Source organism: Ammospiza nelsoni, chromosome 20, assembly GCF_027579445.1.
Source record: "Ammospiza nelsoni isolate bAmmNel1 chromosome 20, bAmmNel1.pri, whole genome shotgun sequence".
Taxonomy (NCBI): domain Eukaryota; kingdom Metazoa; phylum Chordata; class Aves; order Passeriformes; family Passerellidae; genus Ammospiza; species Ammospiza nelsoni.
This window is the reverse complement of record NC_080652.1, coordinates 2,556,094-2,583,378: the sequence shown is the minus strand read 5'-3', so window position 1 is coordinate 2,583,378 and position 27,285 is coordinate 2,556,094. Positions and strand designations below refer to the sequence as shown.

General features: G+C 50.5%; 1 protein-coding gene across 1 annotated transcript in view; it reads right to left on the bottom strand.

Moving 5' to 3' along the window:
• LOC132082216 (histone-lysine N-methyltransferase EHMT1-like) overlaps positions 1-26,709 on the bottom strand; it is a 123,513-nt gene extending 96,804 nt beyond the window's left edge. Inside the window, exon 1 of the mRNA XM_059486383.1 lies at positions 26,665-26,709. Coding sequence (XP_059342366.1) covers positions 26,665-26,685 — 21 coding nt within the window. The 5' untranslated portion in view covers positions 26,686-26,709. The remainder of the gene's footprint in view (positions 1-26,664) is intronic.
• Positions 26,710-27,285: the final 576 nt, after the last annotated feature.

Below are 27,285 nucleotides of genomic sequence, written 5' to 3'. Positions count from 1 at the left end.
TGCAGCAGATGAGCTCATGTGCTCCTCAGCTCATGTCAATGCCCAGGGGCCACGGGTCCTTCCTGCCCAGCCTTCCCCAAGGGTCCCTTATGAGATTAGGCAGGGCCAAGCACGACAATTCACCATTAGCTGCACTAAGTGCTGCAGAGAGATCATGGAAACCAATTAACTGCTGCCCTTCTCCCTCCTGTGATGGATTACACTCTGCTCCTTCAGAGCAATTCACATGAGGGGAGAGGGAAACACAGCAGAGACAGGAGGAATTTATTCCCAGGTGCTTTCTTGTGTGGACACACAGCACTGGAACTGCCAGGTGTGGGTGGTGCCAGCAGCTCCTCCTGGATCCACATGGGATGAGCTCCACCTCCCCTGTCCCTGGAGACACACCTGGACATGCTCTGGGACATGAGTGACTGGGCAGCAATCCCTGGTCACTGCATGAGGCTCTGGGGTGGCACACTGGGGTTTTATCCTCACCCACCCTCAGGGCAAACCCCACTGGAAGCACAACCATCCCAGCTCCAGGGTTTTACCAAAGCTTGCTGGGATAAAACAGGAAAGCAAAGAGGAGATCCAGCACTGCCCTAATGCTGACCTGGAGCTGGAGCTCTGTCAGTGCTCCCACACCACCTTCCCCATGAAGGGATGAAAAATAAATGTGCTGGGTGATAAAACACAGAGCTCCCTTCCCCACCCAACGCACCCACCAAGGCACTCATTTAGCTCTGAGATTCATCACTGAATATTGCATCACTCTGGAGCCTTTTAAGGAAACATTCCAGCATTTTCCCACATTAATCAGGTAACTTTTTTTTAGCCAGACAGAATTAAAAATAACCAAGATCCAGGTAGGTGTCAGTGAAAAGCTCCAGCAGGGAAAATCCTGAGGAAGGAAGGGAAGGGGAAGGGGAAGGGGAAGGGGAAGGGGAAGGGGAAGGGGAAGGGGAAGGGGAAGGGGAAGGGGAAGGGGAAGGGGAAGGGGAAGGGGAAGGGGAAGGGGAAGGGGAAGGGGAAGGGGAAGGGGAAGGGGAAGGGGAAGGGGAAGGAAGTCCTTGCCCATCTCCAGGCACTGTCTCTGCAGACAAACACAACCAAGCCCAATGGCAACTCTCCCCATTAATGCTGGATAATTTTAGGGTCTCAGCTACACGCAGTCCATCTCTCCAGCAAAATCCTACCTAAGACTTGCACTATCTACCACAGCAGGCTTGACCCCGTGTTCATATGCAGAAGCAAAAAAAAAAAAGAATAAAAAAACCTCCTAATCCTACAGAACCCAGAGCAAATAACACTCTGGGACTGTGTGATACCACCCTATTAAATAACAAACATGTTCCTACAGTAGCTCAATGATTTTAAGCATTCACCACCTTTTCATTTCAGTTTTAAGCACTTTGCCTGGCAACTGTCTGAAGGGCAAACCATTATGGAAATAGGAAGACAATTAATTTTCCTTTATTCTGGAAGAGAGGATTATTGGAATAAATAAAATAATCAGCTTAAACAAGAGCATAACTCACAACTTCTGAAAAACAGAGGACAGGTTTCTTTCATTTTCCTTTCCAGAGAAATGATTTCCTGGAATGGAGGTTGCAAGGGAAGTGCAGAAGTTTTGGAGTTAACCTTGGACTGCTGACTCACAAATCACTGCCTCCATGCCTTCAGCAGGAAGAAGGCTGGCATTTCACTCTTAGAACCACTTTATATATTTATTTAACATAGCAAACCAGAACAGCCCCCCAAAAAGATACAGAGGCCACTTCCCAATCTTATTTGGAGCAGAGGTAAATCTGAAGCAGCCACTGTTGGACACCAGCCTTTGGAAGCACCACAATTAATGTGGTTAAAGGGGGAGCTGACACCCTGTGACATACAGGTACACCTACATATATGAACTAAGTTAAAGGTATTTCACTTCCAAACCCCAGAGGGAGAAGGGAACAAATGGAAGAGAAGAGCTCTCAACTTCATATTAGCAAGAGATGAAATTATTTACTGAGAAAAATTAGGGGTATCTTGGTAAGAACTGTAGAGTTCTTTCTGCAGGACTCCTCTAATAAGCAGGAGTTATAAAAATAGGATGGAAACTGTGGTTCAAGGCTGCTACAGCCTCAAAAAGAAACAGAGATAATAGATGGAGGCACAGATTCCCAGGAACACTAAGGACTGCAGAAATACTGAGAAATCAAATTGATGATGTGGAAAATAACACAAGATTAAGAATGATCAGGTTAGTGGGGACTCCTAAAGGAGCAGGAGCAGGAGAAGGCACTTCCAGTTTGCAGTGGATTATGAGGATGGGGGATGAATAATCCCCTCAGTCCAGGGGTGTGGGTGAGCCACGAACCCACACAGGGCAGTTCTGCTCCACATCCCCAAGGGAGGGATCTCTGCATCCAGGAGTGTTTGTGGCAGCTGACAGATCTGAGCCTGGTTCAGGATCCAGCACTGCCTCCCTCCAGCAGGAATGGCTCAAACTCTCCCTGTCCTTCCTCCAGTCACAAACTCCTGGTGCCCTGGCACAGCCACATCCCAGCAGCTGAAGGAAGAGCTCCTGCACATCCCACAGCCTGTGCTTCCCACAGGGAACAGCCATTTCCCATTTCCTCTGCTCCTCCTCCTCTGCAGAGCACTGTGGCACCAAGTAGGTCACAGAGCAGACAGCTCCTGAAGAATCACCTGCAGTTTGTTTCCTCTCCCTTCTTCTGCCTTCTTGGCTTTCTAGGAGCCACCAAATCCCTTCACCACCACCTTCAAACCCCATCCTCCATCCATCCATCCATCCATCCATCCCACACCTCTCCCTGCATCCCTACATCCCTGTCTCCTGCCTTTCTGCTCTCTCCCAGCTGTTCCATTCCACCTCTCTCCTGCAGGTCTTCAAAGCAGGATTTTCCAGATTTTCCTTCCATCTTCCCCCTCCCACAACCATATTTTTCCCAGCATGAGGTACTTCTTGAACTGCTTCTCTCACTCTCAGATGCCTGGCTGTCCTCTGTGCTGGTCAATGCATTAAAGCCCATCCACCACGGGAATGGAGCTCTTCTACAATTCCACATCTGGGTTAAAAATCACAGCTCCTTCCCCTGTGTCTGTAACTTCACTCACTAATCCTCAGGGAAAAGGGGGGTAAGGAGTCCCCTTTGCCAGCTGGTGCTCTCAGGCTTCCTCAGGTGCCCTCTCCATGCAGGGCTCCATCAGCTCCAAGGAGCACAGGATGGCCCAAGATCCCTCCCTGCTTCACCCAGGAGCCTTTGGGCAGGGACAGCACTGCCAAAGGACACAAAACAAGGATGCAGCAGCAAGGACTGAGCCCAGGGTGTTAAGGAAGCCAAAATTCAGCCATAAATTGTATTTCAAAATGGCCAGGAAGGCAGGAGAGCAGGAGGTAAAACTCCTCTGAAGGTGGAGAAATGCTGTGCGCGACAGCAAACCCTCCCACACAGCACCACCACAGAGAGGATTCACCACAGCAAATAATTACAGGGCTCCTGTCACAATATCTGCTCTTAAAGGCATTGCCAGTTGAGGCCAGGCTGGCTGAAGCAGTGAGAAGGGAGAGGAGCAAAGGCACCAGGCTTTGAAGTGGTCACCATTTGGTTATTAAAGCCTGGGACCTGCATGCTGTGTCCATCCAGCAGTCACCTCCTCCTCCTCCGCCCTGGGGTTGCCAAGGCTGCAGGAGGGTTTTTCAGATACACCTGTAGGATTCAGTTCCATCTTGTTCTTTCTGGTTTGAATACAGTCCTGGCCTGATATGATACCAAAAAGGTGAGCAAGTCCCAAATTCAGGTTTCAGTTCCTCCATTGAACAAAGCTGTGCTGGTGGAGAAAGAGACAAAACTGGCCACACAGGCAGAATTTTCCACACAAATCTAAAGATAGGAATGTGCAAATTCAAGCAATGAATCCTCCAAAATCCAAGTCACCCATCTCAAAGAAAGCATCAGGGAGTCCCTGCCCTGCAAATCCAAGCCCCTGCACAGGACACAGCTCCATTGGATGCAGGATCTCCCTCAGCTCAGCCACATCAGAGTGCTCAGGGTCTGCAAGGGGAGGGAGGTGCCCCCTCCATGGGAACCCCCAGCAAGGACCTGCAGACCCCTCTGGCAGAGCCCAACCACAAACCCACACACTGAAATTAGATCTGGTTGTAGCTACTTTTACATTCCAGACTGATCAGCTCCAGGGCTTGCTGGAAAGGAGCTGAATGTCTCCCTGGAAGAGAGGAGAAGCAGCTCTGGGGTGAGGGTGTCCCAAAAGCTGCTCTGATCCAGAGGCACCAAGTCCCCAGACACCAAAGGCTTGGAAAGGCTGAAGAACAGTGCCCTGTGCTGGGGACTCTCCTCAGCCACTGAAAATGGCTCATTTCCCCCATTATACCCCAAAACAAGAAGAGGGGGAGGGCTTTATCCTCTGCCTTAGAGCCAAACCCCATGGCACTAAGGAAAGTGTGACTTTTGTCCCTTTGCTGAGCCTTTCCCCCATTCTGGGACTGGAAACAGGAGAAGGTTTAAAGCTGGTCCAAACCATTTCAGGGATGAAGCTGATTACTCTTCCCAGTGAGGGTGAAATAAAGAATGAGGTGATGGATCCAGGCTCCCTAAAGTCACCCTGTGGAAAAGGGAAGGACAGCAGTGACCTGCACTGGGCACAGCCAGGGCCCAGCACCTCATTCCAGACCAAGGACCAGTGCTGGTGTCACAGGACCTTAGGCCCTGTGCTGGTGAAGCAGCCCCCACCTACACACCTCAGCCTGAAGATGCATTTTTGTTACACCCTGATCACAGATTTTTACAGTTTCCTTTAACTTTCTTGCTTTCAACTTGGCTTCTCCAAAAAACTATTTCCCAGTTCTTCCACCAAATGTGTTTTTAAATAGAACTTGATCATTTTTCTCTGAACTAAAACCCTTTGTCATGGTGACAGATACATCGCTGGCATCAGTTAAAAATGTGAAAGAGAAAATCCTCATCCACCAGTGAGAAACAAGCAGCACCACTGAATCCTGACACAACCGTGGTCCTCCACAACACGAGTCTTTGTTCTCACAATCATCTCCAAAACAATATTCTGACAACATCCTTCCCTATATAGATTTATATTGCTATATCTCTATCATTTCCCTCACGCCCATCAAAATGAAGTTATAATTAACCCATCATCAATAGAAATTACAATGATTTTGAAACAGCAAGAAACAATCTATTTGCATTTGGTAGCTAATTATTCCCCCTATGCACACAGCCACCAATGTTCCCTAAAACCATCCACAGAACAGACAGTCTGTGCTAGCCAGAACTTCTGGAAAGGAGGGGAAAAGGAGGGACTAAGCAAAAAAACCTCAACGTTGGGGTGGCAAAATTTTCTTCAAATCCGCAGCATCTCGAGCTCAGCGAAGTCTGTAATAGAGCTGCCCTTGTGAACTCATCCAGCAGTGTCAGAATCCACCTGGGTACCACATGGAAGCTGACAGCAACCTCAGGACCAACCTAGTGGGAACCACTGACATTTGCTAAATTATTGAATCATTATTCCCTTCTTCACACCACTCCAAGGAAACACGAAGCCATTTTTTCAAATAAAAGCTGTTGGACATAAATTTCACACCAGGAGCGCTCCCAGAGCCAGGCAATCCCTGGATCTGCAGTTGCACCCGGGGTTATTCCCTCCTCAAGGAGGAAGGGTGAGCCCTCCTTGCAGCCTGGGATGCCCAGGGGTGACCTCCAGCCCCTCCAGCTCCCACTCATCAGGTACAGAACAGAACAATGCCCTGCCCCACCCCCGCCCCCACGGCAGGCAGGTTTTGCTGACACATCACCTCCATTTCCTCACCATCCCCAAGGATTACAGCGATGTTTGTAAGAGGTAAAGACACCAGCCGTGGTCAGGGAGCGCTGACTCGAGCAGCTCCAGCAGCCTGACAAAAATCAAGCCAGCCAGGCATTTCTGCTTGGTGTCCTGGGAGCCCCAGGTTGGCCCTCCATGGCTGGTGCTGCGTTCAGAGGAAGCTGCCAAAAGCTCCAGGGATGGTAAATCACATCCTCCTTCACCCACGCCTCTGGAGGCAAGTAGAGAAAACACTCTTGGCTCATTAGGAACCATCTGACGGTTCCCTTCCTCTGGGATGCCCCCACAAAGCAGGGATTGGGGAGGAAGGGGCTCAGTTTCACCTTGACACAATCCCTGTGCCTGCAACACTTACCTGGCTGCCAAGGCATCCCTGCTCAACACGCCGAGAGTCACCAGCCTTCAAAGCAAAGCCAAAATAGCTCAAGGATTGTTTTCCTTCCCCCATCTGACACGGGATTGCAGCTCCTCAGCCATGGGGAGGAGGGGGAGCAAAATAATAGTAATAATCAAAAGCAAAAGACTAGTCTTCTGGAGGCAAAGCTAATCCTGTCACACATTTTCTTCCCAACAGAAGCATGAGAGATCGAGTCCCACTGGGTTCTGCTCACAACTAAACAGGACGAGGTGTTTGCAGCTCCCTTCTGCCAACACAGCTCAACGAGCAGCAAGGCCTCACCTCCTCTAATCATTTCACTCAACACGAAGCCACCCTGGTGCTCTACCCCAGCTCTAGAAAGCCAGCCCGAGCCTCAGGATGGCCTTGCACGGAAATAGGATTACTTTGGCCTGGAGGAAAAAAAGAAACCACAACATGAAGGTCACCCATAAAATCATTACACAGCTCCCTCTTCCCCGGCTCATAGAGAAAAAAACCTTTCTCAAACCCTCAACCTGAAAGGAGAAACACAAAAAGATATGTACATTAATGCCATATACCTCCGTCAATTTTTTTCCTCGTGTCTTTAGAGCAGTTGTTTACTGCAGCCAACTGCAGAGAAATTACAGTAGCTTAACTCTCCAACTCCCTCTAAAGGATTAATCTTCCAGTGAGCATGCTCACGCGGGAGCTTTTTCAGCACTTGCATCCATTTCATGAGTGAGGGCTGCTGCACACATGAGGAAATGCCATTTCAGGGCTCCAGGCGCAGCGAGCAGCCCCCAAACCAAGGGCTGAAGCCCTTCCCAGGGCTCCACAAAGGAGCTCTGCCCGAGGCTCCAGCTCCAAGGAGGTTGAGAGATTTCATGTCCATGGCCCCTTTCAGGAAGGAGGGGGGCGGTGGTTTCCCTGCGACACTGTTTGAAATGTCTGACCTTGGCTTTTCTCTACAGCCTGGTGGACAGTTCACCCACTGAAGCTGGAGTCAAAAATAGCTTCTCACTGGCACATTTTCCCTTTTGCATCACTTGTTGGCTCATCTTTGCTTTTCAGAAAAAATCAGGAAGAATTTGGGGTGCAGGGAGGGGGAGGGGAAACATTCTAATAAAAAGGAACAGCTTTAAAAATCTAGTTCTCAACTCTGCAACACAGTTGGTAACAGATCCTGAGACACATTTAACTCCACAGATTAAGGACCCATGCAAATGAGGATTTGCTGTTAGACAACAAATCCAGTATCTAAACAAGGCTGTTCAAGTAATCTTGTCCATTCTCTCCTAGACCACTGTAGATTAAACTGCTCTATTTGAGATATTTCTCTCTCACCTCAAAGGATGACCCTCAATTCAAAGCCTTCCTGGTGAAAATAAAGCTCCAACATTAAGGACAAATACACTGCAGAATTAGTTTCTTCCATTTTCATCTTCTCATATTCCAGGGTTCTGCCCTTCCCCTTCCCATTTATCTATTTTATGTCTTGTTGCTTAATTGCTCTTTGTAGCTGAAAGAGATCCAAGCCTCCCCCTCCCCCCAAAGGCTCTTATTTCAACTTTTAAACCCAGCTTGAGTCTAGGACATGCAGAAACCAGACTGCAACCCCTGAGTCCAGGGAAAATCACAACCTCTGAGCCCAAGGAGAAAAAACCCAGAGGGGGCTGCAGCCCAAGGTCTGAGCTCACTTCCCAGACCCAGCTCCAGGCTTCTCCCAGCCATTAGAACCACCTAAACATGTACTTATTTTTCGAAAAGTCTAGAGTGTCTTTGATGCCATGAAGCCCCTTTAATGTTTTAAGCCCCAGAAGTGAATCCACAAAAAGGCAGGATGCCAGGAGAGTGTTAAAGAAGGGCTATGGCTGTGTTTGACAGTGCTCGCTCACCATAGCGACCGTCCCCGCAAGAAATGATAAAACCTATGGTGACAGTGGATATTTTGCTCCGTTGCCACCTAAATAGAATCACCCCCAGAAAGGGAATCTCTGTTACCATGCATTAAAATAGAGGCTTTGTTTTATTTATAAAGCATCCAAACTGGTTGGTTTGGATGTGTCAGAGCACAGGCCGCTCAGCCACCCCTCCCTGCTCCATCCTTCGGGGACTTAATGACTGATGGCAGCACCTCATCCTCCCCTCTCCTCCCACGGATCTCAGGTGCTGCTGAGCCTGCCCCAGCTCCTCCAGGGAAGGTCTGGAGCCAGGTGGGATCTGACCCTGAAAACCCAGCAAAGAAACCCCCAGGCTTTGGAGAAGGCAGAGGTGAAAAAGCCTCGACGGAGGAAGATCATGTCCCGCTCTTCCTACTCCACAGCAGGATTACACCCACACGTGAAGGTGGGAGAGCAGCTATGGAGTTATCCTGACCTGTCATTCCTCATTTGGAAACCAGTCATACTCCCTGAGAGTTTAGACTTTGAAGATTGACTACTATTGATTCTTCTGCAAGCAAACAGCCCAAGCTGGCAATCAGTCAATAATAAGCAATTACTCGACAGCCTCTTATCTGCAGATGCCAGCCCAGACAGCTCGATTTGTGGAGGCAGCAGGTCAATAAATCAAAGCTGTCCTCAAATTTTAAAATATCATCATTTAAAAACCCACCCAGCCTTCAAACTGCCTGGAAGAGCAGCCAGGTCAGGGGGATTCCTCCACAACAGTGTGGTGGCTATCACTAATTTACAGCTCGGGAGATAGAAGGTGATGTGCTGAAATCCACCCCTGACACTCCTCACCTCTCAGGAGTAGCTTGAGTGGCAGCTGGATGAAGATGATGAGAGAGAGGAGGAAGCAAAACCCTTCTCCTTCAAACAATGACATGTAGGGGAAAAGCAGCCTTCCCAAAACACTCCTCAATCCCTGGGACACACCTTGCTGCTCACCAGGAGCCTCAAACCCCAACAAAAACGTGTTTAACACCCCCCAGACAGCAAATTAACGACACCTCTCTTATCCCCCTGCTGTGAACTCTGTGCCCTGGGTGTACAATTAATCATTTCATCCCAGGAAATGCACTTCCTCCCTTTTTCGTGGCCTAAAACATGAGACAAGCACAGGAGCCAAAGGCTCCTCATGAGCATTTCAGTGTGACCCAGAGGCAATACTTTCAACCCAGCAGTGCCAACAGTGCAACGAAGAAAACCAGCTGAAAACTCAGGGAGGCATTTCATGCTCTCAGAGCAGACTCCCTTTACAGGCTCATTTATATGAAAAGAGATAAAAATTGCCCATTTAATTTGCAGAAGACTGGAATGCCAGCCCAGTGCAACGACAATATTTATCTATCTATCTATCTATCTATCTATCTATCTATCTATCTATCTATCTACCTATCTATCACTGCAAGGGCAAACACAACCTTCTATCTAGTTCTGTAGATTCTAGAAACTTCCCTGTTTGTCCATGGGTTCTTGCACAAGTCATGGCAACAGCCCAAAAGCACCAAAAGAGCAGACACATTTCACTAATCCTGCTGGTGCTGCTGAGGAGGGTGGTGGCCTGCAGGATGCTCTGTGCTCCACATCAGGAGCTCACCAGGGGCACAGGAGGATGGAACCAAGACACCCAAAAGCTGCCCAAGCACTGTAAATCCAAGCCCCTTGGAGCCTGTGAGGCTTTCAGTGCTACAGAAATGTCCCAGATTCATCAGGTTTGGGGCAGCTCCACCACCACACCACCCAGGCTGCCAGGGGCCCAAAAAGTGCCAAGTGCCCAAGAGAGGAAAAGGAATGACTTGGGAATATCCTATCATTGGTCCCAGGAAGGGGAGTGTTTGTATAATGATGACCAAATCTTGCAGATTGAGTATCTGCAATCATACCAGGTTGAAAAAACAAGATTTTGAGCATAATACCTAAATAAAAAGGGATGACCCACTGGAAACAAGATCAATCCCATAGCTGCTACTCACTCTTTACACTCCACTTGCCACAAAATTCAGGTATCTGAGGATACATTCTAAATATCCTGTCTTCAACACTTTTCAGTGGTCTGGGAGGGTAAAAGGCAGCAGATAATGGATTATTTCAACTTTACTTTGCAGCTGGGACAGACTTCTTGAGGAGCCTACTGAGGTTTTCACTTCCATCTAGACAGGGTGCACTCAGGTCCTTGCAGCAGTGGCTGGGCCAGCAGGAAGCTGTGGGAAGCTTTGCCCAAAATCACAAAAATATTTCTTCTCTTCTTACCCACAGAGCACCTACAGGTGGCTTTTACACTGCCAGCCTTGTCTGCAGCACCGTGGCAAAGCATGGGAGAGCACTCAGGAGGAAAAAAAAAAAGGTGTTAAATGCATCTTCCTGTATCACTCTCACCATATATAGAGAAGCTACAAAATGCCAGAGCAGCTGACAGGATCCCACAAACCGCAGTGCAGAGCACCAGAGGCTCCTGAGTTTTGCAGGAAAGGTTTTCACCCAATACCTGCAGTTTTCTGATATAAATATGGCTTTTCCTTCCCCCTCCAGCAGCTCAGTGGATCCATGCTGTAAGGACAGTCCCGTGGCAGCCCAGCTCTGGGGAGGAGCCTGCAGAGCTGCTGGAGTTGCTGGGCATGGAAAACATTTTTTATTTACCCAGGAAGGAGCTGCCTGCCATGGGCCTGGCTCCCACACCCCACTCCAACCAGCACTGACCTACCCCACACAAGGAAAATAACACAGCAACTTTACAAACCACAGCTGTGGCAGCAACACAAAACTATTTCTCACCTTTTATGACAAAAAGCAATGCCAGTTGCAAGACAATAAGACATCACAACCTGCCATTCATCCTCCCATCTCAAGGCACAGCCATTCCATACAAAAGCTGGAGATCACCTGTCGTGCTCTGCTTCCTTCTTTCAAATGCTGCATTGTGTTAGCACCAGGATCCCGCTGCTTTGGGGCTGCAAGTGTTGCTAGAGCAACAAAAATGCTGGAAAGTAGAGCAGAGAACAAAAGGACTCCACAGCCCCACGGAGGATGTGATCAAGGAGACAGTAACAATGTAAAATGGGACCAGGAGACCTCCCTGAGAGCAGGGAACTGCCATCTCCCATCCTCTGCTGGGCACAATGATAATTTAGCAAGTAGATCATCCCAGTGAGGAATTCCAGCAGCTCAGCCCCATGTCTGCCTCTCATCAGGAGCCCCATGACTGACCAGAGCCCTGCTCCTCTCTGTGGTCCATCCTTTAATGCCCAGCACAAGGCTGCCATTCCCAGCTGACTTTGTAGGAATCAGGGACATGTGTTTCTGTCAAGGCAGAGTCAGTCCCTGCTTGCATGTCCAGCAGGCTGTCCTTGCAGCAGGAGATGTGGTCAGAATTCCCCTCACTGGACAAATCCAGGCAAAGTGACATTCCAGCAGCTCACTGAGACAACTGCACCTTGCAGGGCTTAGCAGAGGGGCGTTGCTGTAAGGAACATGGATGCTTTAGGAAATAATCCTCAAGGCAGACTGATTCAGGGATCCTCTCTGTCCCTTCAGGCATGTTCAGCATGGGGACACTGCCCCCAGGATGTGGGGAGAGTGTCCTGGCTGGAACTGCCAGCCCTGGAGCTGGGCAGGGACAGACAGCAAGCACCAGGCTGCTGTGTGATGGAACCCACTGCCAGAATCCATCCTTGGAGGGTTCTGAGTGCTGTCTGCAGCCCAATCCTAACCCTGGAGAACTCTGCAAGAGCTCAAAAGATCCTCCACACACACTTTGCACCACACTGGGCACAAGGACCTGGCTAACTCTGGTGTATAGCCCATGATAAAAAACCCAGTTTAAAGGCAACCTTTGTTATGCAACAAGCACTGTCCCTCTGTGCCTGCTGTTCCTGTCACCTGGCTTTAACCCTGGCTCTGCCAGCAGCTTCCAGAAGGCTCTGAGAGGAAAGGGAGCCCCTTGCAGGAGCCACATTTGCTATATGGGGTTACGAACCACTCACACAACCTAAGCAGCAGCAGCAGAGAAGTCCTGGAGGGTCTGGCTTGAAGTGTAAAAGGAAAAAAAAATTTTCTTTTCAAAGCTTAAGCAAATCCTTCATCAATGAAGCTGATGAAGACACAAAAATCCTCAGGGTGGATTATGAAAATGAGCAAAGGCAGGACCAGCTCCAGAAAAGTGAGGCTCAAAGCCAGGCTCAGAGCTGGCCTCAGCTCCTTGTGACCACCTGCACAGGTCACAGAGCAAGCAGCAAAGAGGATGAACAGCATTTATTCCCCACTCTGGGTTAAAATTCAGAGGTGGAGAAGTCCCATGAACTGTGAGGATCCCAGCAGCAGAACCTGCCTGTTCTGGGAGCACAGGACCAAAGTTGCCATGGCAGCTTTTGGGTCTCTTTCCACACCTGAGGAAACCTGAAGGGTTTGCTGCAACCTGACCCAAGGCCCTGCTGTCCATGGCTGTGAGGTTCCAAACCAGCCCAGTGCCAATGCTCAGGTGCCTCCTTGTGCCTGCTCACAGCTCTGGGGCATCTCTGTCCCCTCTGAGCTCTGCCCATGGCACACAGAGCAGAGCACTGGGATGTGCTCCAGCCTCACCTCAGCTGGCACCTCCAGCCAAGCTTCCCAATTCCAAAATAGCTTCTTCCCCATTTGACCTGTTACGACAAAAACCACAGAAAAATACAAAAATTCAAACAGACAGAATGATAAATGCTGGAACTATATAATGTAAAAAAAGAAGTAAATTAATCCAAGGACCTGAAGACTGGTGCAACCACAATTTTGGCATCTTTTTAGCCATTCCTGATAAAGGCACCTCTATACATGACAATTCTATTGAGACAGGTCAAAGTTAGACCTAGAGAAATGCTCTCCTGCCTGAATGTGCTGATACCAACATGGCTGTGCCCCAAAACTTCACAAAGAGCTTCAACCTGGGGATCATCATTATACAAACAGAATATTCATTAATGGTCATTACTTTCAGAATGCAAAGGAGCTGCCATGATCATCCTGTCAATTATTTCTACAAATGCAATGGATAAAACCTGTAACTGGGGGGAAAACACATCACTGCTTCTTCCTGCTCTGCTGAGGAGGGCTGGGAGGAGCCCAGGAGCCCATCCAAAATGATCTTTATGCCATGGAAGCAGCTCACTCACTCAGGAAGACTAATTTTGCCAGCAAAAGCTGCAGCCAGGTTCAAACCATCCAAGACACCCACACAGCATTCCTGGATGGAGGCAAGGCTCACACCTGCCCACGCAGCCAGGGCCTGCACCTGCAGCTGCTGCAGTGTCTGTGCCCCTGTGTCACACAAACAGCTCTCCCTGCAGGGCTGAATGCTCTGGAACACTATTACTGGCAAAATTGGTAATTACTGCTCTGATGCATTCATGTTTGCAGGTCCCAAACCCCCCAGTCTGGCCTTGTTGGGTAATTCCAGAGTTCCCTGAACACCTGCACAGGTTACAGAGCAAGCAGCAAAGAGGGTGAACAGTTTTTATTCCCCACTTTGGATTAAAATTCAGAGGTGGGGAAGCCCCATGAACTGTGAGGATCCCAGCAGCAGAACCTGCCTGTTCTGGGAGCACAGGGCCAAGGTTGCTCAGGGAGACTCCACACCTGAGGGAAACTGAGCCCTCAGCACTGCCCTGCTCCTCTTCCTCCTGCTTTGGGTCTGCCCTGGACCGTGGGCTATTCCCCCATGGAATTGTGTTCATATAAACAACCGTGCCACAGGGAGATCCCTCATCACACCCCAGGGGCTGTCAGGGCAAGGAAAGGGGTTTTAATCTGATTTTGGGCACCCTATCCCTGGAGAAGCTGCTGCAGTCACATCAGCAGCTCAGAGGATGCACTAGAAAAGATAGAGATGTTAACTGCTCCTCACAGAAGCTGCCCAGCCCAGCAGGCAGGGAGGTGATACAGCCTCCTGTGGGGAGGGACAGATGTGCCCAGTGCCACAGCACAGCTGGAGAGCTCAGGGGAGGGGACACAGCACCCAGATAATGGCAGAGGCTACAGGGGATTAACTCTGAAACTCAGCCGGGGAAAACTCACTGCTCAACTCACATGGAGATTAACAATCATTCTGATTCAAGATTCTCACAGAAAGAAATGGGGCTGATGAGCCACTGTGCTCCTTCCAGCCTGATTGATCAGTGATTCTGTGGCTGCCCATTTTCCTGGGAATTGCCCTGCAGAGGTGGCCTGTGTCTCTCAGCCCCCAGGCAGCAAGGGAAGAACAATCTGTTGGGACAGCCAGGAATGTCTGGCAGAGGCAGGAAATCCTCTCTTTCCTTCTCCTTTCCTCCCCTCCTGGGTGATGTGACACACAGGGATATTTCCAGTTAGCAGTGAGCATATTTCCATGGGCCAAACCTTCACAAAGTTCTGATAATGCAGTGAGAAAACAATCCTGCCTGATTTTCCTTCCATGCAATTTAACTCCTAGTACTGAATATAACACACTCCTTCCCACTCCTGTGCCCAGAGCCAAACAAAGCTGATCTGCTGGAGAGGGAGGTTTAAGTAGGATTTAAGATCTGCCTTGAACTCCTGGTGGCAGCCCACGATGGAGTGGATCCTACCCAGGTTGAAAAACCACATCAGTTTCTCACATGTGGAATAAAAGAAAGCATTGAGAATTTGTGCCAAAACATTCAGGGCTTTTTCTCATTCAAAAAAAAAAAAAAAATTAAAAAGTAAAACAGCTGAACCAACCAAGAGAGCAGGGTTTTTCCCAGGGTTTCTGCAAGGCCAGATGGAGGCTGTGGCTGGGGGATCCAGCAGGGCATGGGATGCTGGGGGGATCCAGCCCCTGGGATCCCCTCCCTGCTTTCCTGCATCCCCTGCCCTCTGAAACCAGGCCTGAACCTCCAGCTGCAGCTGCTGTGCTCTTGCAAGACCACGTCAAAAACCCAAACACAACAGAACAGAAAGGAAAGGTCACTGAGGTGACTCGTTCAATTCTGCTTCAGAGAAGTCCTTGACAGGTTGTCAAGGTGGATTTGTTTATTAAAAGTGTCTTTTTCCTAGCAAGGAGCACAGAATGTCTGTACAATAGATGTCATAATTGCCCAGGTTTGTTAATAATTGCATCAGTTGGAACAGGATGCATTAGCCTAATTTAAGAACAAAATAAGACATATGAAAGATCACAGGTCCCATTTTCAAGGTGAATCCAAGGCTGCTATCACAAGTCCAGAGATGAGGAGTTGGACCTTCAGAGTCCCACTGGCTTTGATCACAAATAGTTCATACTTTACAAAGTGCTTCTGGAAGTTTTCTATTCCCTTCATCAGGCCTGGCCATGATGTCAAGGAATAAAGCCAAAAACCAGAGCACATAAAATAGCAACTGTTATGTAACTCGCCATCTCTTACCTAATGAAGATAATCTCTACATTTAAAAATTAACATTCAGCACTTCTTCAACAATTCCAGTTAAAGGCTTTCAACACCAAGTCAGGCCTTTGAACTTTGGGGGAAAAATTACCTCTGTTTTACAGCTGGGAAAAGCACCACAGGCAGCAAAACCTCAACCAGCCTTGCCTGGACACTTCTTTAACTCCTTTTGTTTAAGCTGCTGCCTGCCCCATTGCCTGGGCACACTGCAGGGAGGCTGCTCTCACTGCAGCTGATGGCAAATCCCTCCCTGACTTCTGGAGGTTTGGATCGGGTCCCAAAACTCTTTTTAATATAATACTCCAGTTTGGATAATCTTCTGTCTTATGGAGGGTCAATGCTGCAAACTCTGCTTGCACTTAAGTCCCATTGTCTGTCTGCACCAATTCTGCACAGCCAGCATTTCCTCAGGCCTCTGCTCAGACAGCAGCACCCTCACCAGCCCCAGACACCAAGCCAGGCAGCTGCTAAGGGAGAAAAAAGAAAGCCAAACCCACAGATTTACCTTTCCTCAACACTCAACCACACAGTCCCAGCCTCATTTCACACATGGGACCACGCTGCAGGAACCCTGGAACACAAGCTCTGAGCTTACAAAGCACCCTCCACACTTACAGGGCAATAAAAATTAGCTTAATTAATAATACATCGGCAAGGAAATGTTAACGAGCACCCAGCAGGGGGGCAGGGAGTGCTCTGTCTAATCTCCTTGTGAGGACTGCTTGCTTTGGCAGGGATCAGCAACTGCATCAGCATCACCATGGGGCAGGGAGGGCTCTGAGTCACCGGGACACACCAGCAAACATTCCCATCCCTCTTCACAGCAGACACTGTTGCATCAGGAGTTACACTTGGCAGTCCCACATCAACTTCCACTGAGGAGTTTTGGTCATTTAAAGAAGAGTTTTGGCTATCCTGGGCATGCAGAGTATAAACACACACAGACACGGGGCCTCCTCCTCCTCCTGCAGCTCTGTGGCCACGTCTGCAAATTCTGCAGCTCTGCCCACACCGGCCTCGAGCTGCTGGGTCACGAGTGAGGGGAACCAGCCCAAACCTCCCTGTTCTTGGGGAATATCCAAGCTGTGTCCTTTGGGTTTGCCCACCCTAAAGAGGCACAGGGTGCTGGGGCTCATCCCAAGGCAGACAATGGAAATCCTCCCTCCCAGCTGGTTCTCCTCCATGTCACAGGAGAAGACAAGTGCCAGGCTGGGGCTCCCAGCCCCAAGGCAGCCCTGGGGCTCATCCCCTGCAGGGCAGTGTGGGGAGGAGGTTCCCTGCAGCCAACAGAGCAGCTCTGCCTTTCATGGGAAGCATGGCTGGGAACAAAGGCCCAGTGGAGAAAGGCAAACTGGCTGGGGAAACTGGCCAAGGCCCAGACCTGAGAGATGAGCCTCATTCCACATCACCTCCTGCCCTTCCTCCTCCTCTTGCACAGCCCTGGGGTCACAGCAGGTCCATACCTGAGCCACCGGGGATGGGATGGGGATGGGATGGGGATGGGATGGGGACAATCCATGTGTCCTATGTCACTGAGACAGCCCCAAACCCCAATTCCAGCCCACACATCAGTCACAATCCCAGCAGTAACAGCCACACAACGTGCACGTCCTCCCTGCACAAAGCACAGCATCTGCAGGAGGAGGGAAAATTTGGGGCTGCTGTCAGCCAGGGGCAGGAGATAAATGATGTCTATAAAGCAGCCTCTGTGAGGGCAGTCTGGAAGGCTGAGAAAACATCAAACCAGTAAGGTTTTAATAAAAGCCATAAATGATTAATACCAACGTGCTCTTATCAAAGGCAAACTCCTGGAAACACAAGAACATAACCAGATTACCAGCACAAAGGGCACATTCTACAGGGAAGGAAACAACAAAACTCACAATAAAAACCCAGAAGAAGGGTGAGATAGGCATGGAGCTCACTGTGTGTGGCAGAAATCTTTTTAAAATCTTGAAAAAAACCCATGAGAAATACAACTTGCAGCTCCTAGAAACCAGAGTGGAAATAAAAGACAGAATATGATCCCCCCTCGCTGGCCTTTCCCAACGCTGCACGCCGGCAGCTCCTGGCGCTGTGAATTCCGAAATTCAAAGCAGACAGAGCTGCAGTTTGTCTGTCTGCTCACGGGTGGCACCTCCCTGCTGCAGGGGGATGGCACTAAAGGACAGGCAGGACCTTCACCTCACCTCTCCACACATGGAGCTACAGGAGCTGGCACTACAGCAAGAGGAAATATTCCAGCTCATCCAGGGCCATCTTTAAAGGAACAGTCCTTGTTTGTCCTCAGAGTGTGGCAAAAAGGATTAAATATTCCAGATGTCACCTCCAGGCCCGACAGGACACCTCACAAACAATCACCTTGCATATTAAGAAGGCATTAAAGCCCCAATCTGAATCCAGCCCAGCAAAACTAAAGAACACCCCTCCTAATTCAAAGAACAAAAGGATTTCAAATGTATGGGATTCACAGACCCTTAACACTTAAAACACAAAAGCCATTACAAACAAGTTTGCAATTAAAGGCACCTCATGTCTTGGTTACCAGTTCAGCAGAGCCTTCTGGGTGTTGATTTAAGCCATCAAATATTGATAATACTCTTCAATTAATAAAATATTCAGACTCATCTTTTAGATTCTCATAATCTGGAGGTTTTTGTGCAGACTGGCAGGATCCTACATGGAACCACACAAACCAGCTCCCAGCCCATTGTTAATGCTTTCATCTCCCAAATACAAATATCCTCTATTTTACACCTCCAAACCCACACTTGACAGGCTGTAAATTTGCTGCCAGCCTCAATGGACATGAAGATAATTTCCCAGGTCCCAAAAATGCTTTAGTGACTCCAACACCCATCTCCTATTTAGTGCAGGTCCCTGTGACCTCCAGGCTGGAGGTGCTGCCCCAAACCAGATCCCAAATCCTCCCCACTAGGCAGGAAGAGCCAAAAGGAGCCTCCAGCACCTTCCATGTGCCTCAATCAAAACTCACACACAGGGAATGAACTTCAGTCAAAGCAGCCTAAAAATGTGCCTTGGGTGACACCCCAGGAGCTGAGATAATCAACAGAGGACAAATTAAACTGCAGGGAAAACAAAATAAAATATACAGAGGGTTTTTCCACCCAGCTGCTCCCACCTGGGCTGAGCTAACCCAGCATCAAACCTGGAGTCAGTCTGGCAATTGGGCAAGGCTTTGGAATCACAGATTTGGGATATTTGCATTCACTGGATGCTGAGGAACACCACGTTTCAGTACCTCCCTCCCAATTCTGCAACAGGCATACTTTCAATTCCCAAATCAGCAGCTGGATGAAGCATGTAATTTTGAAACCCATTAATCCTTTCTAAGTCTTCTACCATGTGCATGTTTAATTTCCCACTTCTTGAAACAATATTATGATTTTTGAGAGAAGCAGAGCTTCTGAATGCTCTGGGTCAGCAGTATGAAACATCCCCAATTCCCAGTGAAGTTGGATAAAGCATTGGGGTAATTTGCCTTCTGGCTTTGAGCCTGTGGGAGAAATTACCTATTAAAACTTCCTCTGAAACTGCAAGGATTGGAAATGTGCAACTGGAGAGGAAGAAGGTAGCTCAGATTCTCAAGAAAACAGGAGCTGATGCTTAAAAATGAAAAGAAGGAGAGAAATATGGATTTCATTGCTCTCAGGGCTGTACTTAAATGCACCTGCAGGTCATGGCCAGGAGCCTGGGGAGACCAGGGCTCCCTTTTTCAAGACAACATGCTCAAATCCTTCTGTCCACATCTGCACTTGAGTTCCAAATTAATTAAAAGCCTGGAGCAGCACTCTGAACAACATTTACCCTAATCAAGGCCCCAGCACAGCCTGTGGCAGCTCAGACACCTGCACTGCCATTCCCTCTGCACAGAGGTGCCCTCCTGCCCTGCTCCCTTCTCTGGGGCTGGCTCAGCCCATCAAGCCCCTCCTGGCTACCCCAGAAGCAATAAACACCTCATTCCTCTGATTTCCACCAGCAAGAACACCAGGGGCAGGCAGTGCTGCTGCAGCATCCCAGGGCTCCTGGACTGGCACAGGGAATGTATCTGTGCCATCTTTGGGCACCTCTGATCCCCACCCAGCTCTGCTCCCCAGTCCTGCTGCTGCTGTAAATGCTGCACTGAGCTCACAGCACCTTCTGGAGCAGGTTCTGGCCCAGCTGACCCCAGGATTTACAATCACTGTCATTATTTTTATCCCTGTTCGCAGAATTTCACATTTCCCTGGAACGCTCAGTCACTTACCTGGCTTTATTTTGGGTTTATCCATGTCAGCCTGGTTATCCTGCTCCATATTTACTTCCTCCCCAGCTGCACCACCTGCAAATTTCCTCCCTGTCCATGTGCTGGCTCTGCAGGATGATCAGCCTTATGCAAACAGAAGTGGACCTGAATTTTCTCTGCCACTCAGCATCTCCCTGTCCTGAACTGACACTGCCTCAGAGAGCTCTCCTGCCAGAAGGAGACACTGAAAAGGATGGATTAATATGGAATAGCCCATCCCCAGCCCCAAGCCAGCCCCTGGTACACCCAGACAGCTCAGGTGGGCTCAGGATCTGCCTGTGCCATCAGTCAGGCAGCAGCTCTGAACCATCCCAAACAGAAATCCAGGCTGAGACAGGAGCAAATGGCAAAAAAACAATGGTGGGGATTGTGCTGGGCATTAAAGAAACAGGAATCCTCCTGGAGCAACATTTCCTACTTGAAAAGAGGATGTGCTGGATGTGCTTGATACTTTCTATGCTACAAAGTTTTACTTAAAAGCAGGAAAGCTTTGAGAAGCTTTTCTATTTTAGACACAGCAATACCACACTGAGAGTTCTTCCAAGCATGGTTTATTCTGGGTTTAGGAACTGCCCAGAGCTAGGAGGGGCCACACCAAACTCTTCATTCCCTGCTGGATTCACTTCACCACTTCAAGCAGACTCCAGCCATCAGCAATGGGCTGTCCCTGCCCACACAGCCCCACATCAAGGGAGCACAGACTCACAGCCCTGCTCCTCCTGATCCACACACAGCTGGCTCAGCTCCGGGGTGACCTTTGGCTGCCACAACAGCCAGCAAGAGGGAACTCTCCAAAATGTGTCTTGAAGCACCCAAACAGACTCCTTGAACCTCTCACAAAACACAATTTCCTCTCACCTCCTCCTTCTCTGGGGTGCTGTGGCCCAAACCAGCACTTGGCAAGAGGGAAAGTGTGGGAAATTGATTTATAGCAAATTGCAGCATTTCTTACCTTAAGGTTTGCACACTATGTGAGCCCTCTGTCAGGTGTTGAGAATTTTCCATGAATCAATTTCCCAGAGGGAAGAGCGTTTCTGGGGTGGAGAGGGGAAGGGACAGAGGCCAGGCAAGCTGGTAAAGAGCAAGGCTCAGACTGGCACTGCAGATCAGCCCAGTACAGCTGCCCTGGTGCACACTGGAAATGGGATATCCACAGCCCAGCACCAGCCCAGGGATGTCTGTGCCCAGCTCCAGAGACTCCAACAGGCTCCCCCATGGAGGAGCTGCTTCTTCTCCTCGTTGCTGTTGGGCTTTTTGCTGGTAATTGCATCTCTCCCTTCTTCTGCTGACACAGCAGTGGCAGAGCAATTCCTTTGTATTCATGGACAGAGAACTGTGGGCAAAACTCCTCAAATGGAGACCAAGGTTCTGCTTTGAAAAGCAAAAAATGAGGCACCTTGATCTGGGATCACCTCTAAACTAATAAAGCTGCATCCACAGCAAGGACCTTTATTACAATTTCAGCAAGAAGAAATGAAAAATCATTCTCTCCAGCCAGCATAATTATATTGGAAGAGTTTATTTAAAGTATAACCCAGGCTTTTGATTCTGCCTTGACTGACAAAATGTTCTTCAGATGCTCTCTTCAGTCACATTGGCTCAGTCACATCAGCTTAGCACAGCTGAAGGGCACTTCTAAGGCTTTCTTAAAGCTTCACAAGTCCTATTTGCTCATTCTGTTATTATTTAAAGTTTCTCTAGGTGGAAGAAAAGGATGAGTTCCCCATGGACCTTTGCCAGCCCACAACATGTGAGAACTCATGGAAAAAATAAAAGTTGGCACCTGTTTGACACAAGACTTCACCAGCCAGGGCTGTGTGTAATTATTATCTTGTTAACAAAGTAACCTCCCTACTTCAGAAAAGTTCTAAAACCTCCTTATGAGTATCGGATAGGAGAAAAAAAAAAAAAAAAAAAAACACCAAAAAACCAACAAAACTAAAAATTCTTTTTTTGTCCAAAGACAAAGTTAAAATGCATTAACCTGGTGCCCCAGGAGAAATGCAACACAAGTGAGCACAGGTGTGCTGTGTGTGCTCAGTGTGCTGTGAACACACCTCAGGGATCCTGGGGAAGCAGCTGCCCTGCAGGACACAGCTCTGAGGGGGAATGCTGGGCTTTAAAACACACCAGGTCTGCCTGAGATGAGTGACTGAAATGTGAACAAAAACCACAGAGGCCTCTCCTGGCTGGCAGGAGGGAATGAGGGAGGGCAGGCCTGGGAGCAGAGCTGGATGGTGCCACACCTGGCAGACACACAGTGGGAATCTGCAGCTCCCCCTCCCTGCTCCTGGGATCCCTCCTGCACTCAGCACCTGCTGCAGGAGCCTCTCTCCAGGCAGAGCAGGGAAATGCTGGCCCTTGATGCTGTGGGGAGGTGACTGAGCTGGGAGGGGGCTCAGGGAGCTCCCAGCACTGGCTGCAGGGGATGAGAGGCGAGATCAGAGCCAGGGAGAAGCCTCAGCATCACCCTGACCTGAGAACTGCTCAGCCCAGCCTGGGGAGCTGCTGGGTGCTGAGCCCATCCCAGATCCAGCATGAGGAGCTGCTAGGTGCTGAGCCCAGCCCAGAATCCCCAATCCATCCCCAGCATGAGGAGCTGCTGGTGCTGAGCCCATCCCAGAATCCCCAATCCATCCCCAGCCTGGGGAGCTGCTGGTGCTGAGCCCATCCCAGAATCCCCAATCCATCCCCAGCATGAGGAGCTGCTGGGTGCTGAGCCCATCCCAGAATCCCCAATCCATCCCCAGCATGAGGAGCTGCTGGTGCTGAGCCCATCCCAGAATCCCCAATCCATCCCCAGCATGAGGAGCTGCTGGTGCTGAGCCCTTCCCAGAATCCCCAATCCATCCCCAGCCTGGGGAGCTGCTGGTGCTGAGCCCTTCCCAGATCCCCAGCCAGGAATTCTGCCTGCTCTTCTCTCTCGTTGCTTTAGAGATCAAAGCTGCACCTCCAGAAGAGGAGATTTTACAGATCCGAACAGACAGAAGGAAAAAAAAAGATGAAAATGCAGCGTGACTTCTGAGGGAACCACTTCACTCAAAGCCACACACACACCTCGCTTCCTGCACCAGCCTCCCCAGGTCACCACAGGCCCCAGGAAAAACAGCACGGCCTGAACTCCAAACCTGCACCAAACAAGTATTTTGGGAAGCACACAAACACAAGGGCAGCTCTCCAGCAAACTGGTGCAAACTGGAGGAGCAGCATCAAATCTGATGAACGTGCACCTCACACATGCTGGCTGAGTGAGGCTCAATTCCTCAAATCTCAATTCCTTAAAGTTTGAACTTTAGTGCAGTAGGTCTGAAGCACGTAACAACCCCAAACTGGGCTGGATATAAGACATCTGCTAAAGAAATCCAACAGCAAAGTCAGATCTTTCTGCAGCCTCGTGGTTACTGCACCTAAGGACTGCAGCACAGCCATTCCCCAGCACAGAGATCACCTGGGACAGGTAACAGAAGAGAACAACAACTGAAGTTCACAGGATTTAGCAAGAACTTGGTGTTCAAAGAGATCCTCCCTCAGCCATCAGCACTAAGATCTGGAAAGAAGCTGTTCTAGACTGGGAGTTTTTGTCTGGAGTTCAGTGGCTGTCAGCAGAGTTGGTTGGGCACTCCCTGCAGACACACAGACATCACCTTCCCAACCTGCCCACTCCCTCCTAGCTCTCTGCTGGGAGCAAGGATCTCCTCCCAAAAAACACCTCTGCACCTCTCTGAACCAAGTGAAACCATTCCATCTTGCACTTGGCAGAATGTGGGATGTTTTTCCTTGCTCTCCCACAGCAGCACTGGGGAAGCAAAGAGCTTCTCCTCCAGTCCCCACATTCCAGCCTGAGTTACACCAACTTCCTCCCCTGTGGCCTCAGAGGGGTATAAGCAAGATGTGGCCTCAGACAGAACTGTTCATGGGGGAGGGGAGGAATTAAACTCCAAATGAGTCACTGTTCCCTCCCCATAATCCACAGCAACATCTGGGGATGCTGTGCCTGACTGAGAGCAGGGTTCTTAATGCTCTGCTCACAGGGCAGACCCAGCCAGGGCCCCTGGAGATGCTTCCCAAAATAAAACCTGTGTGTCTGCAGGGTCAGGACTGACCTGTGCAGGAGGAGTTGATGAGCTATGAGCCAGCTCCTGCCCCACTTACAGCCCTGCCACTCTCCTGGAAGCAAAACAGGACCACAGAGTCACAGAGGCACTCAAGGGCTGATTCCTCTGTCACAGGGAAAAATTAACTCATCCTCTGCAAAACATCAGGGAAAGGCAGCAGGATCAGGCCAATGGGGATGGAACAGAAAACATGAAGGAAGTGTTGGACAATCTTCCAACAATGATGGGGATCCTGTCTGAGGAATAAATCCAAGCTGTCTGCAGCACTTCCAAAGCACTGCCAGTGTCACCTGTGTGACCGTGACACAAACCTCACCTGGGCCAGAGCACAGCCCTGCCAACCAGGCACTGCAGAGAGAGAGCTGGGAGAGGCAGAGCCAGCCTGGCACACCTGGGGGGCACAGACAGTGACCTCACCTGGCTGTGGGCACAAGCTGCAGTGGGTCTGTACACGAGTGTGCACCTGGATCACAGTCTGTGTACAGTGCACACCTGTATGACAGTCTGACAACGATGCACACCTGTATTACAGCCTGTACATATGTGCACACCTGTATTACAGCCTATGTACACCTGTACACCTGTATTACTGTGTTCAGTGCATATCTGTATTATGGTCTGTGCACAAATGTACACCTGTATGACAGCCTGTGTACAACTACACACCTGTATCACAGTCCATACATCAGTGACAGTCCATGAGTGTACACCTGTATTAATCTGTGCACAGTGACATCTGTATGACAGTCTCTGCACAACAGTACACCTGTATGACAGTCTGACAATGATGCACACCTGTATGACAGCCTGTACATACATGCACACCTGTATTACAGCCTATGTACACCTGTACACCTGTATTACTGTGTTCAGTGCACATCTGTATTATGGTCTGTGTGCAAATGTACACCTGTGTTACAACCTGCGTACAGTGCATACCTGTATGACAGTCTCTAGTCTCTATACACCTGTATGACAGTCTGTGTATGATGCACACCTGTATGACAGTCTCTGTACAACAGTACCCCTGTATTACAGTCCATACATGAGTGCACACCTGTATGACAGTCTGACAATGATGCACACGTGTATGACAGCCTCTGTACAACTGTACACCTGTATGACAGCCTGTGTACACTGCACACCTGTATGACAGTCTGAGAACGATGCACACCTGGATCACCGTCTGTGTACAAATGTACACCTGTGTTATAACCTGTGAACAATGCATACCTGTATGACAGTCTCTGCACACCTGTATTACAGTCCATACACCAGTGTACACCTGTATTACAGTCTGACAATGATGCACACCTGTATCACAGTCTGTGTATGATGCACACCTGTATGACAGTCTCTGCACAACAGTACACCTGTATTACAGTCCATACACAAGTGTACACCTGTATTACAGTCTGACAATGATGCACACCTGTATGACAGCCTCTGTGCAGCTGCACACCTGTATTACAGTCCATACACCAGTGTACACCTGTATGACAGTCTGTGTATGATGCAGACCTGTACGACAGCCTCTGTACAACACTGCACACCTGTATGACAGTCTGCGTACAATGCAGATCTGTGTGACAGCCTTTGTACAACTGCACACCTGTGTCGCAGCCCGTGTCCGATGCACACCTGTGTCATTACCTGGTGGCTCTCTCAGTGCACCAAAGCTCAGCAGCCAGCCCAGCCCAGCTGCTCTGCAGCGTTCACCTGAGGGCACAGACTGTGACAAGTTTACACTCTGTGCACAGCCGGGGCTGAGCCGCACACGGAGCGGTGCTGCAGCCCCGTGTGCCCTCACACCCCGGGCACGGTCACAGCCCGGCTGCCGCCACCCCCGGCAGTGCCCGTTCTGGGGGATGCGGGGCCGTGTCCCCCCGAGCCCGGCGGGTGACGGGGCTCTGCGGGCACCCCGGCATCCCTGCAATGCTGCGGCTGCCCCGGGATCCCTGCAGTGTCCCGGGCCAGGCTGGACGGGCTGGGAGCAGCCGGGAGTAGCGGGTGCCACTGGATCCTCGGGTCCCTTCCAGCCCGAACCGTTCCGTGGCTGATTGCACATGCCCGGCGCGGCTCCGGGGAGGCACGGCAGGGCTGCGCTGTCCCCGTGTCACCGCGGCGACGGCGCCGGCAGCACCAACTCCGGGCCGGGCTCCCCCGGGACGCGCAGCCCCGGCTCCCTCAGGGGCTCCTCCCGCCCGCGGCCCCGGACCCTGCATGGCTCCCGCCGCCGCCGCCCCGGAACCTGCATGGGTCATAGCACCGGCCCGCCCGCCGCCGCCGCCGCCGCCGCGCCCGGCCGGGCCCCGGACTCTGGATGGAGCCGCGCCAGCGCCGCCCCGCCGCATGGGGCGGCCCCGGAACATGGATGGCAGCCCCGCCGCTCCCCCCTCCCGCCTCCGCCACACGCACTCGCTCCCATTGGGGGGAGCCCCGGAATCTGTATGGCACATACCACTGACTCACCGTGGAGGGGTGTAACTTATACAGAGTCCTGGGCCCCCCTACACACAATGGCAGCAGCTCCCACATTCTTCCCCTCAGAGGAGTTGGACTGAACCATGGGGCGGCGGGGGCACGGCCCCCCTCCCGGCCTCCGACAGAACCCGCCTGGCCCTGGGCGATACCACTCCACGCTCCCCCATCTTCCTTCCCCCCGCCCGGGTAGATGGACGCCGCCGCTCTCACTCACCTCGGCATCCACTGTGGCCATGGCCGGAGCCCCGGAGCGCAGCCCCGCCCCCCCGGCGGCTCCTCGCGCCTTGGCTCCGCCCCTTGCCCCTCATTCTTCTCAATGGAGACTCTCGGCCGGGCACTGCGCATGCGCGCGGCAGCATGGCGGCCCCCAGAGGTCCCGCTGTCCGTACGCTGTCATGGCGGCGCCCACTGGGAGGTGCCGTACGGGCGGAGCGGGGATGGCGCTGCGGTGACACGGGGACAGCGCTGGGCTGGGACGGAGCCCGCGCTCCCCGCACCGCCCCCACAAACCGCGGCTCCTCACTGATCCCCCCGAGTCCCCTGCACACGCCCAGGCTGCGGGGAAAGAGCGGCCCTGCTCCCAGCTGAGCGCATCGTGAGCTCCCCAAACTTTCAGCAGCACAGCTTGCCCAAAAACCTACATAAAATAAAATCCCTGCAAAAATCGCAGAAAGCGTCAAAAAGTCCCTCTGTCTTTCCTGCCAAAAGGTTGAAAATCACCTCATTTTTCAGCTTCTCCCACTTTTGGGTCATTTCAGCCCAGTTTGGGCTAGGTTTTTGGTGTCTGTGTCACCTGAAGACAGAGATGGGGCAGATGGGGCAGAGGGAGCAGCTC